At 40.8% G+C, this 13,260-nt stretch overlaps 1 protein-coding gene across 1 annotated transcript in view; it reads left to right on the forward strand.

The window, feature by feature from the left end:
* LOC126456107 (pancreatic triacylglycerol lipase-like) overlaps positions 1-13,260 on the forward strand; it is a 173,528-nt gene that overhangs the window by 130,548 nt on the left and 29,720 nt on the right. Inside the window, exon 9 of the mRNA XM_050091860.1 lies at positions 3,218-3,361. Coding sequence (XP_049947817.1) covers positions 3,218-3,361 — 144 coding nt within the window. The remainder of the gene's footprint in view (positions 1-3,217; positions 3,362-13,260) is intronic.

Consider the following 13,260-nt stretch of genomic DNA (forward strand, 5'->3'; position numbering starts at 1 on the left):
TATAAGTGTTACGCAACTATTAACTCCTTTTTAAGCAATAACATTTAGCCAGTGCAATTTCCATATCTATATTTTAGTGTTTCAAGCAGTTTTTAATTAGGATTAATAAGAAGATGAGGCAAAGACATAAGAATACTGGAATAGGTGAAATTGATCAGGTCAACGAAGGAGAAGAGGCATTCTGTTATAGATTTAATTCTAGAATGCTTTACTAGTTTTCAGCAATATTAAGTTATACACAAAAATGAAATAAAGAATTTCTAATGTTCTGTTCTTACTGTGGAACATTATCAGATTGTCTGTGCTCTTCAGACTGGATCCCAACACCTGGTGATTATCACAAGAACAAAATTTCAGTATCAACTCCAGAGGTTGTGCCCACCAGGGAAAACTGATTACAATAGTTTTCAAACTTCTTGAAGTGCAGTTGTCAAATCCTGCCATTGTTAAGCTTGTTTTGTAGCAAGAGTGCTTACATGTAAGGAAAGTGTGAGGAAGCAGAATTAATGTACATTAATTCCTCATATCTCACTTATGTGTCCAACCACACCGAGAAAAACTACCAGAATCTTCTAAAAGTGACAGTCTTAAGTACCAAAACTTCTTATCTTTGGGACTGAAATCCAGAAACTTCTCACATATTAGAATGCAATAATAAGACAGGTGTAACCTATTCACCACTGTCACAGTGTAGCTATTGTCAATTTTTACCAAGATATTACATACCTATACGCAAGGAAAAACATTCCAGAAGCAGTACCAAAAGTGATTTTATTTTACTATTCTATTTATTTTTGCTTTGAACATTTATTGTAATGTTGTCCTACCAAATAGGGTCACATGCAATTAGTACAAATTACTAATTGTAATTAGGTATACATTACATAATGTGCTTCAAAGTATGCTACCACAGTTGTTTGTTTCTGAATAGAGAACATGAGGTCCTCTTACATACATTATGCCTCCTGCAAATTTACAAGTGTAATATAACTGTTCCATGATTCCTCTGTTGAATTCCACTTTTTTCAAATGTATTATTAACATTTTCTTCTTCTTCTTCTTCTTCTTCTTCTTCTTCTGTCCTCCTTCAGTATAGTCAGCAGGAACAGCTAGATCGTATGAAGATGGTGGAAAAACTTAATTTTCTTAATACCAAAAATATTGATGTTCTTTTTTTATTTTGCAAAAAAAGTTTTATGTAATTATTTATGTTGGTCACAAGGGAAAGAGATGAAGAAACAAGTTACTTTCGTAGAATGACGTAACCAAACGTACAAACTGAAAGCAGGCATCAGAAAGAGACAAATGGGTATCCAAGTGCCTGTGCAAGACTGGGACTGAGAAGCAGTGTGAAGAAAATCCTGCAACTATTTCTGATGGTTGCCAACCATTCATGAGTGTTTAAGAGGCTGTGCTTGAAAAGCTGATTGTTAGTCAGGAACAGTCCAGAGTAGTCAGTGCCACTGCTGAATGCCTTTACACAGTGCACATGTGCATGGCTTTTGGACTGCTGCTTGAACAAACCTTTAATGTCTACATTCAAGCTTTTGTGTGTTGGCTAACCATTTTAAATCTTCTAGGCTGTTATATAACAAAATTTTTCCACTCCTTCTCCATCACCTTGTCATTTTAACCCATTATTAGGGTTTTCATTGGGAGTTCTGCAGATGGTTGAAAACTGTCAAAAAAGATGGTGCTGCATAAATACATAAGGAGTTCCCTGTGCAGTTTTCCAATAAAGATGATTTACTGAGTGATGATTAGGATGCTTTAAGTTTGGAATAAGAGAATAGAAACATCTGTCATTCTTACAACCTGATTTATAAACTACTAAAACAATACTCTAACAATGGAAAATACAGGAGGGATTAATGACAGTATTATGAAAAGGATAGATTGCTGTGCACCATATAAGGGATGTGTTGAGCTGTAGACAGGCACAACACAGACCACTAAACAAAGAAGCTTTCAGCTTAGAAAGTTGATAATGCACACATACACAGCTTGCACACACACGGCCATTGTGTGTGGCCGCTGAGGCCAGAGACAATGATCATTTGTGTGAGAGTTGTGTTTGCATGAATATTTGTGAATACTGTCTACTTCAGAAGAAAGCCGTTTGGCTGAATGCTTCCTTGTTTAGCAGTCTTTGTGGTGTGCCTGTCTGTGACTCATCATCTCCATTATATGGTGAGTAGCAACCTAAACTTTTCATAATATTGTCATTAAAATAATACTCTGGGACACACAGACTAGTGATCAGAAACAGTGATAATAGAAGTATGAAATGAGAACTGTAGAAAACTTAAGAAAAACACTAGTGGACAATGGATATGAAGGCAAATCAGTAGCTAGGTACTTGAAACACAGAGTCTTGGCACTAACATTTAAGATGTGGTTTCCACATTCCACTCAATAAGGTTATTTTATTTCAGCATAGTAACAGGCCAGATAGGAAACATTCTTCGGAGAAATAGACTGAAAGCTACATTTTTCAGTCTACACAAAATAAGACTTATTTTGATCTACTCTGGCCCCACTTTTGACTTCATATTTCTGGAGATATTGAGATGAAATTTGGTTGCAGAAAAGTGTACTTAGATGAGAAGGAACTGAAAACATTGTGAATTAAACAACTGCTTAAAAGACTGCAAAAAGAAGACTAATGGAAAGCATAAATTTCCAGGACACAAGTGTTAGCTGGAGAGTGTAACATTTATGGAAGAAAAATCCTCAATGCTCTGAAAATCATGGAAAAAATGAATCCAGTTTCAACAGAGATAATTATTCAGTTGTTTCTGACCCATCTGGAAAAATCCCCCCTTATCTGTAGAACAGCTGCCTGTACTTAAACAGTAATGGCAGCTTAGCTGTGAGAAATCTACAATTATCATCCACTAATTACCTGTACATCCTTTTCTAGAATAGCATGGGTTAACTTCACGTCATACGGGGAATCACTACTGTCTTTTTTTTATCAGTGTCAGCAATATAATAAACTCTTGGGAACGTAACCTAAAGTACCAGTATTTTCTTTGGTTTCTCCAAAGACTGCATCTAATAGCTAGTTCAAACACTGCATTGCTGTATGAAAAAATATGGTTGTATATCAAACAGCTGATTCATGTTCAAGTAGTTAGTCTACTAGATTTGGGTAAAATAACTGTGTCAGACTGGAAGGCAAGTAATTGCTTGGTTCATTTTGTTCTCCTTACAGGTCTTGATCCTGCTCAGCCATGCTATGCTTCCATGAGGGATAATGATATGCGTCTTGATCCTAGTGATGCCAATATAGTTGATGTGATACATACTAATGGAAAACTATACTCTCTGTTAGGTCTTGGGATACCAGAGCCAGTTGGTAAGCATAACCATGTCAGCATTTAATAAATTTGATATACTGTTGGCTTCACCAATTGGACAATGTATAGCATATTAATTACAAATCAGCACATGTATTTAATTCATGATTATTTAATTAAAAATATTTATTTAGGATATTAACCAATAGAAAATCCAGGATGAGGTAATGACAGAGCTATGAAAGGATAGACTGTTACTCACTGTATAGTGGGGATGTTGAGTTGCATAGAGGCACAGCAAAAATACGGGTAAAAATGTGAGCTTTTGACTAAAGGCCTTCTTAAAAAGTGCAATAAACCCATGCTGCACTGTAACCACAGATCTGGACACTTCAAAATGGAGCACACAGAAAGCCTTTTCCTGTTCCAGTCCCATCTTGGAAACAGATGCTATGCCTGTGCAGTAAGCATGGGTACCACATTAAAAACTTGGACAGTTGCCACAGATCTTGCTGTAAGGTTTGTCCATACAATGTAATAAATTGATTTATTATTATTTTCTTAAAACCACACCGAAGATTTATAAACACCCTGTATATCCAGTGAAAAGATCAACATGTTAAATAATAGATAGCAATCTTATGTAATAGCCAAAAGTATCTCTTATGCCAGAACAACTTTAGGTTATGGTGGAAAAAACTGTTTTAGCTTCTGATGGCATGAGAAATATGGTGCCACATATTTTGGTCATTCTGAAATAAGTAACCAGTATTCAAACAGGCTAAAGTTCCATCCTTGAAGGTGGCATTTGCAAAGCACTAAAGTGTGTAATGCTCATGTTGACAGTCAAAATTTTTGTCCAAAAATTTTAATTAATTGTGGTTCATGGTGTGGGTTCCTGTAGTCATGTCCTAGTTCATGAACCATGGGCAACGTATGAGTGGCCAAGCAAGTGGTCCCGACAGTCGGGATACCAGTTACTTTGGAATAAGGCTGGGCATCTCGGACATATTCTGAGTCATGGTCACCTTTGTGCTCATACGGCAAAGACTACCAAATCCACCGGTTAGTCCCTCAGCCGTTAGGGGTAAAACCCAATGGGACTCGGGGCAAGTAACGCTAGCAACCTGCTTCCCTGGTACTTTAAATATGATGCTGGCAACAATCAGAGCAAAATGCCTCGGACCTTTGGAGGTGACGGAGTCCCACCTCTAACTGACAAACCAGGGGCTCCAAAGATACGACTTGGCAAACAAATGGTAATGAGATGGGGAGCTATTAATATCAATGGGGGCTACTGTGGGAAGAAGGTAGAGCTGGCAGAGGCTGCAAGTAAGATGGGGCTGGACGTTTTAGCTGTTAGTGACATTCGGGTAAGGGGTGAGAAAGAAGAGGAAGTGGGAGAATACAAGGTCTACCTGTCAGGAGTCAAAGCAGGAATAGCACAATGGGGTGTAGGGCTTTACATCAGGAAAGAAATGGAACCCAGCGTAGTTGCAATAAGGTATGTAAACGAACGACTGATGTGGATAGATTTGACAGTGTCTAGCAAGAAAATTAGGATTGTGTCAGTATATTCGCATTGTGAAGGGACAGATCAAGATAAGATGGATAGTTTTTATGAGGCACTCAGTGATGTAGTTGTTAGAGTAAAGGACAAGGACAGTGTTCTGCTCATGGGTGATTTTAACGCCAGGATTGGGAATCGAACAGAAGGGTATGAAAAAGTTATGGGTAAATTTGGAGAGGATATGGAGGCCAACAGGAACGGGAAACAACTCTTGGATTTCTGTGCCAGTATGGGCTTAGTAATCACAAACTCCTTTTTTAAACATAAGAACATTCACCGGTATACTTGGGAAGGCAGGGGAACCAGATCTGTCATTGACTATATAATAACAGATCAGGAATTCAGGAAGGCTGTGAGGGACACACGTGTATTCAGGGGATTCTTTGATGACACTGATCATTATTTAATCTGCAGTAAAATTGGGATTGTGAGGCCGAAAGTGCAGGAGGTCAGGTCCATTTGTAGGAGGATAAGAGTGGAGAAACTTCAGGATAAGGAAATCAGGCACAAGTACATAACAGCGATCTCAGAAAGGTACCAGTTAGTTGAATGTAGTCAATTACAGTCATTGGAAAAGGAATGAACAAGGTACAGGGACACAGTACTAGAAGTGGCTAAAGAATGTCTTGGAACAGTAGTGTGTAAAAGTAGGATGAAGCAAACAGCTTGGTGGAATGATACAGCCAAGGCAGCTTGTAAAAGGAAAAAGAAGGCGTATCAAAAATGGCTACAAACCAGAACCCAGGTAGACAGAGAAAGTTATGTTGAAGAAAGAAACAAAGCCAAACAGATAATTGCAGCATCCAAGAAGAAATCGTGGGAAGACTTTGGAAACAGGTTGGAGACTATGGGTCAAGCTGCTGGAAAACCATTCTGGAGTGTAACTGGCAGTCTTCGAAAGGGAGGTAAGAAGGAAATGACAAGTATTTTGGACAGGTCAGGAAAACTGCTGGTGAATCCTGTGGATGCCTTGGGCAGATGGAGGGAATATTTTGAAGAGTTGCTCAATGTAGGTGAAAATGCAATCAGTAATGTTTCAGATTTCGAGGTAGAATGGGATAGGAATGATGATGGAAATAGGATCACATTTGAGGAAGTGGAGAAAATGGTCAATAGATTGCAGTGCAATAAAGCGGCTGGGGTGGATGAAATTAAGTCGGAACTCATCAAATACAGTGGAATGTCAGGTCTTAAATGGCTACACAGGATAATTGAAATGGCCTGGGAGTCGGGACAGGTTCCATCAGACTGGACAAAAGAAGTAATCACACCAATCTTTAAACATGGAAACAGAAAAGATTGTAACAACTATAGAGGTATCTCTTTAATCAGCGTTGTGGGTAAAATCTTCTCAGGTATTGTTGAAAGGAAAGTGCGAGTATTAGTTGAGGACCAATTGGATGAAAATCAGTGTGGGTTTAGGCCTCTTAGAGGTTGTCAGGACCAGATCTTTAGCTTACGGCAAATAATGGAGAAGTGTTATGAGTGGAACAGGGAATTGTATCTATGCTTTATAGATCTAGAAAAGGCATATGACCGGGTTCCTAGGAGGAAGTTATTGTCTGTTCTACAAGATTATGGAATAGGAGGCAAACTTTTGCAAGCAATTAAAGGTCTTTACATGGATAGCCAGGCAGCAGTTAGAGTTGACAGTAAATTGAGTTCATGGTTCAGAGTAGTTTCAGGGGTAAGACAAGGCTGCAACCTGTCTCCACTGTTGTTCATATTATTTATGGATCATATGTTGAAAACAATAGACTGGCTGGGTGAGATTAAGATATGTGAACAAAAAATAAGCAGTCTTGCATATGCGGATGACTTAGTTGTGATGGCAGATTCGATTGAAAGTTTGCAAAGTAATATTTCAGAGCTAGATCAGAAATGTAAGGACTATGGTATGAAGATTAGCATCTCCAAAACGAAAGTAATGTCAGTGGGAAAGAAATATAAACGGATTGAGTGCCAAATAGGAGGAACAAAGTTAGAACAGGTGGACGGTTTCAAGTACTTAGGATGCATGTTCTCACAGGATGGCAACATAGTGAAAGAACTGGAAGCGAGGTGTAGCAAAGCTAATGCAGTGAGTGCTCAGCTACGATCTACTCTCTTCTGCAAGAAGGAAGTCAGTACCAAGACTAAGTTATCTGTGCACCGTTCAATCTTTCGACCAACTTTGTTGTATGGGAGCGAAAGCTGGGTGGATTCAGGTTACCTTATCAACAAGGTTGAGGTTACGGATATGAAAGTAGCTAGGATGATTGCAGGTACTAGTAGATGGGAACAATGGCAGGAGGGTGTCCACAATGAGGAAATTAAAGAAAAACTGGGAATGAACTGTATAGATGTAGCAGTCAGGGCGAACAGGCTTAGATGGTGGGGTCATGTTACACGCATGGGAGAAGCAAGGTTACCCAAGAGACTCATGGGTTCAGCAGTAGAGGGTAGGAGGAGTCGGGGCAGACCGAGGAGAAGGTACCTGGATTCGGTTAAGAATGATTTTGAAGTAATAGGTTTAACATCAGAAGAGGCACCAATGTTAGCACTGAACAGGGGATCATGGAGGAACTGTATAAGGGGGGCTATGCTCCAGACTGAACGCTGAAAGGCATAATCAGTCTTAAATGATGATGATGATGATGATGTAGACACACACCTCTCATGTACACAAGCAAGCACATCTCATGTGCACACTACCACCAACTCCAGCATATCGGGCCAGAATGAAACTATCACATGGGATGGAAGCAGCAGCCTGAAGGGGGCAGGGGAGAGGAGGGGAGGGAAGGGGAGGGGAGGGGAAGGAAAGGGAAGAGATAGTAGCGTACGGCTGGGGAGAGACACAGACATGTCTAGTGGAATGTGCAGGGCTTCACTGCTAACAGGTGCAGTGTCAGGAGGTTGCGACAGAGGGAGGTGGGGAAAAAAGGAGCGAAAAAGGTGAGGAGTGGGAAAAGATGGGCAGAGGACTGTAAATAAACAGGGTGGGAGATGAGAATGGGAAGGAGATGATAGGACGGGGGGATTGGAAACTGCTGAGCAGAGGGTGTGGGGACATAGTATGTTACCGTATGTTGAGGCCGGGATAATTACAGGAGTGGAAATGTATTGTCAGGAAACTCTCATCTGTGCAGTTCAGAAAAGCTGGTGGTGGAGGGAAGGATCCATATGGTTTGGGTAGTGTAGCAGCCATTGAAATAAAATGTGTTACGTTCAGCTGCATATTGTGTCACAAGGTGGCGTACTTTGCTCTTGGCCACAGTTTGGCAGTGGCTGTTCCTCCTGGTGGACATCTGGTGATGGGGTAGGATAAATTTGTGACAGGACTGGAATAAGAAGAGCTGGGTGAGTGGACTGAGCAGGTTTTGCTCCTGGCTCTTCCACAGGGATATGCCAGTTATGGAAGACTCAGGTGCAATGCCTGCACAATCCACCCACCCAGCACATCCTATTCCAGTCCTGTCACAGGTTTATCCTACCCCATCAGGGGCTAGGCCAACTGTGAAAGCAGTCATGCCGTTTACTAGCTCTGCTGCAATCATTGCACATCTTTTTATGTTGGTATGACTACCAACCAGCTGTCCACCAGGATGAACAGCCACTGCCAAACTGTGGCCAAGAGCAAAGTAGACCACCCTGTGGCACAACTTGCAGGTGAACATAACACACTTGATTTCAATGGTTGCTTGACTACCCGAGCCATGTGGATCCTTCCTTCCATCACCAGCTTTTCTGAACTGCGCAGATGGGAGATATCTTTGCAACACAGTCTCCCTCCCGTAATTATCCTGGCCTCAACCTACGGTAACACACTGCCTCCACACCCTTCACCCAACAATTTCCACCTCCTCTGTCCCATCACATCCTGCCTGTTTCTGTGCAGCCCTTTGCCAATGAATCTGCCCATATTAACCCACTCCTCTCCTTTTTTCCCCCACCTTCGTGCCCCACAACCTCCTGTCACTGCACCTGTTTGCAGTCTAGCTCTGCACTCTCCACCAGACAGCGCTCATTTCTGAGCCCACTCATACACTACTATACTGTTGATTCATTCTCCAACTTTGTACTAAGGCTGTACTTCACTTTGTGTACCTTTTCATCACATTTTGCCTGATTTTTAAAATATTTTACTGTTAGGAAAAGTATTTTAGTTTTTAGAAGGCAATGGCCACACTTCTGAAATTTTAAGGATTTCTGTCTACTTACAATATTGTCAATTACAGATTTCCTTTGGAGTGTAGTGTGTGTCCAAGTAAATTTATATATATATCTTTGTGCTCAAAATAATCATTTTGAATCCTTAGTGAATATTGCTGACACATAATTTGTCCACCACCATCATTAGCATCCTTTTCTCCATCCATTCCCTGCATCTATTTGTTTGGACCCAACATGACCATAGAAAATGCTTAAAAGAAATACCTTTTTCCTGCTGTTGATACTGCCCAATAACTGACTTAGTTTCTCAACATGCACATTCTTGGTATTAATGGTATTATTGTTTAATAGAGCATCACTCTAGTTACAACCAGTTCATACCCTTTTACTTTAAGCTCTTCTTTTATAATATGCTCATCTATGGCATATCCCAATCCTTAATGTTTTAATGAAGTTTTTCTTTACAAGTATAGACATTCCAGCTCTACTAACTTGCCTTTATTGACATGATTGTATAAACAAATATAACTATCCAGTTGTTTCTTTTCTTTCTCTTCTATTTATATTCAAAGTTCATAATCTGTTTTTGTTTGCAACAACTTCTTTTTCCTGCCATTATCCCTTAATTTTACAGGAATGGCACGGATTTGGCAATGTTTGTGGTAGAGAAATGGCCGGATGCCCTTCCTTTCACCCCCCCCCCCCCTCCCCCTCCCCCTCCCCCTCCCCCTCCACTTGAGACAGAATTATGTACCCATTTGTTTACATCAAGTGTTGTTCCATGTGAAAGTGTGAGCATGCTTTTTCAAAAAGTTTGTGGATCATGTAACTGAGGTGGGGTGTCCTTATCAGCTCAGTATTCACGAAGCTGAATATGAGAAACTGCCTAAAAGCCACATCCAGGCTGGCTGGCAAATGAACCCTTACCATTAATTCACCAGGTGGATTTGAATCTGGGCCACTGTGCCATTTTGGATATGGGAACATGCAGCCATCTGGGCGGCTTTTTGTTTGCAGCATCATCTTTTTTGTTAAATCCATTTGGCTTTTCCTTGCTGGACTTGTAAAGATTTAGTGGTTTTCTGTAGAATGGGAGACAAGCCCACTTCCACAGCTGCCTACCAGGACAACCAGGTAAATTTCCTTAAGAGTTTTCTTCATGTAACCTTTGAAGAACCAACACTGTAGACTGCAAGGCTGCAACATTTCTGAACAGAGGTGTCTTCCACCTCATCGACTGTTGGATGGGAAGGTTTTCTATTCTTCTTCCACTCTGAACCTTAGGATTTCTTCATAGTCACAACCACCCATACTGGTCAGTTATCTAATTTATAGAATGAGTGTAGATAAAGGAATGAATTACAGAAAAGTGAAATAATTGAACAGCATTGATTTAATACTATGAAGCAATGTACAAAATGAAAACTTTCCCATGAAAAATGAAATATACAGGTACATAACAATGTGTAGTAATAGCATATATCACATTCGTGATTTGGTGAATCTTGATCTCTTATATTAAAAGTGTCACAACACTATTTGGAAGCCAAGAAAATAAAGATACTGTACGTATTTGTGATGACTATCTCTGTCCTTATCCTGGTTTGGAGCTGGCTTTCACCATGGCTATTAACAAGACTTAAAAATTGTCCATAATTTAATTAAGCCTGAGAGACTGTTCTCCTTTTATATTTGTAATATATTGTTTTGTAATACCTTAAATTATACAATAACTATAACTATGGTTCTAGTATTGGCCAGTCTTGGTTTCCCTGCAGTTTTGTCAAATCATATCCTGACAATATGATTTCATCAGCATCTAGGATGCAGAAGTTTGTGATATCTCAAGAGCAATAGAGTATAGGAGGCATCTGGATTAAGAAATTTCTCGTCATCTTAGACTCACTGAGTACATAGAAAGCTATAAAATGCATCATTACTGCATAGCAAAAAGTCCAGTCTATCCAGGACATCCTACTTAACTTATATCATGAAAGTCTATTGGGTACCAAGGCAAATGGGTATTCAGGGCAAAAAACGTGTCAGATGAAACATTCAGGAGGAATGTGTAACACCTACATACAGTGACCTCACTGTGGAGGCAAAAGTCCCTGCATCACTGGGAGGAGTAGTGGCTGGAATTAAAGAACAAACCACTTAGGTGAAACAGAAACTCGCAAAATATCTCATTGTTGAGACCATACTTGTTATATGTTACTAAAGTTCTGACAGCATATCAGTTTTGTGTTATGAATAATACAAAATACAAATTCAGTGCTCTTAACAAAATTTTTTAATATGGGTAGTGTGATACAATGTGAGGGAGTCCTTAGAACATTGCTTACTGCATTATACACACATTTATAATTACAGTTAAAATTCAGTTATTAATACAAACATAAAAAAAAGTTTTGCATCACCCCAGTTCTCAAAACTCCTGAAGAAAGATGTTGACTGTGGATATTGTATCACAGACATAGTCCCTTTGACTGTTCAGAGATGTCACTAAACCTGTCCAAAGATGTAAACAACCATGCATGAGCAGCACCTATTAGACGGAGGGGGTCCAACAGCCGATCAGTTCCAGTCATTCCACCAGGAAGGAGGTACATGGCTAATGTTGTCTGTAGTTCAACCATGCCTAGACGGTCAATACCATGGTTCAATTGCATCCACAGTGTTACTTTGTACCAGGAAGGGCTCTCAACAAGGGAAGTGTCCAGGTGTCTCGGAATTAACCAAAGCGATGTTGTTCAGACATGGAGGAAATAGAGAGAACAGGAACTGTTGATGACATGCCTTTCTGAGGCTGCCCAAGGGCTATTACTGCAGTGGATGACCACTACCCACAGATTATGGCTTGGAGGAACCCTGACAGCAAGTGTTATGACTCAGACTGTGCGCAATAGGCTGCTTGATGCACAACTTCACTCCCAACGTCCATGGCGAGGTCCATCTTTGCAGTCCCAACACCATGCAGTGTGGTACAGATGGGCCCAGCAACATGCCAAATGGACCGCTCAGGATTGGCATCACATCATCTTTACCGATGAGTGTTGCATATGCCTTCAACCAGACAACCATCGGAGACTTGTTTGGAGGCAACCCGGTCAGTCTGAAAACCCTAGGCACACTGTCCAGCAATTGCACCAAGGTGGAGGTTCCCTGCTGTTTTGGGGTGGCATTATGTGGGGCAGACGTACACTGCTGGTGGTCATGGAAGGTGCCGTAATGGCTGTACAATACGCGAATGCCATCCTCCAATTGATAGTGCAACCATATCGGCAGCATATTGGTGAGCCATTCGTCTTGATGGACGACAATTTGTGCCCCCATCATGCACATCTTGTGAATGGCTTCCTTCAGGATAACATCACTCAAGAAGAGTGGCCAGCATGTTCTCCAGACATGGACCCTATTGAAAATGCCTAGGATAGATTGAAAAGGGTGTTCGTGGACAACATGACCCACCATCCACTTTGAGGGATCTATGCTGAATCGCCATTGAGGAGTGGGACAATCTGGACCAACAGTGCTTTAATGAACTTGGGGATAGTATGTCATGACGAATACAGGCATGCATCAATGCAAGAGGAGTTGCTACTGGGTATTAGAGGTACTGGTGTGTACAGCAATCTGGACCACCACCTCTGAAGATCTCACTTTATGATGGTACAACATGCAATGTGTGGTTTTTATGAGCAATAAAAAGGGCAGAAATGATGTTTATGTTGAGCCATATTCCAATTTTCTCTACAGGTTCTGGAACTCTCGGAACTGAGGTGATACAAAACTTTTTTGATGTTTGTACATTTGGAAATGGTTCAAATGGCTCTGAGCACTATGGGACTCAACTTCTGAGGTCATTAGCCCCTAGAACTTGGAACTAGTTAAACCTAACTAACCTAAGGACATTACACACATCCATGCCCGAGGCAGGATTCAAACCTGTGACTGTAGCGGTCTCGCGGTTCCAGACTGCAGCGCCTAGAACCGCATGGCCACTTCCGCTGGCGTACATTTGGAATTCATCTTGGTTTTGGAAAAGTCTGATTCAGACATTCATCTGTGGGGTAACACTGGGATAGTCGTGATTGAGTAAGAGTTCAGCATATCACAGGTTCATGAGGTGAAGGTTGGGCTGCTTCGTCAGTGTCCTAGTATAGTAAACATGTGGCATGCTTCAGCAACCATTGTTGGGCATAGTGGTGCATCACTGTATTCTTGGAGAGC

The sequence above is a fragment of the Schistocerca serialis genome, chromosome 2 (assembly GCF_023864345.2).
Source record: "Schistocerca serialis cubense isolate TAMUIC-IGC-003099 chromosome 2, iqSchSeri2.2, whole genome shotgun sequence".
Lineage (NCBI taxonomy): Eukaryota > Metazoa > Arthropoda > Insecta > Orthoptera > Acrididae > Schistocerca > Schistocerca serialis.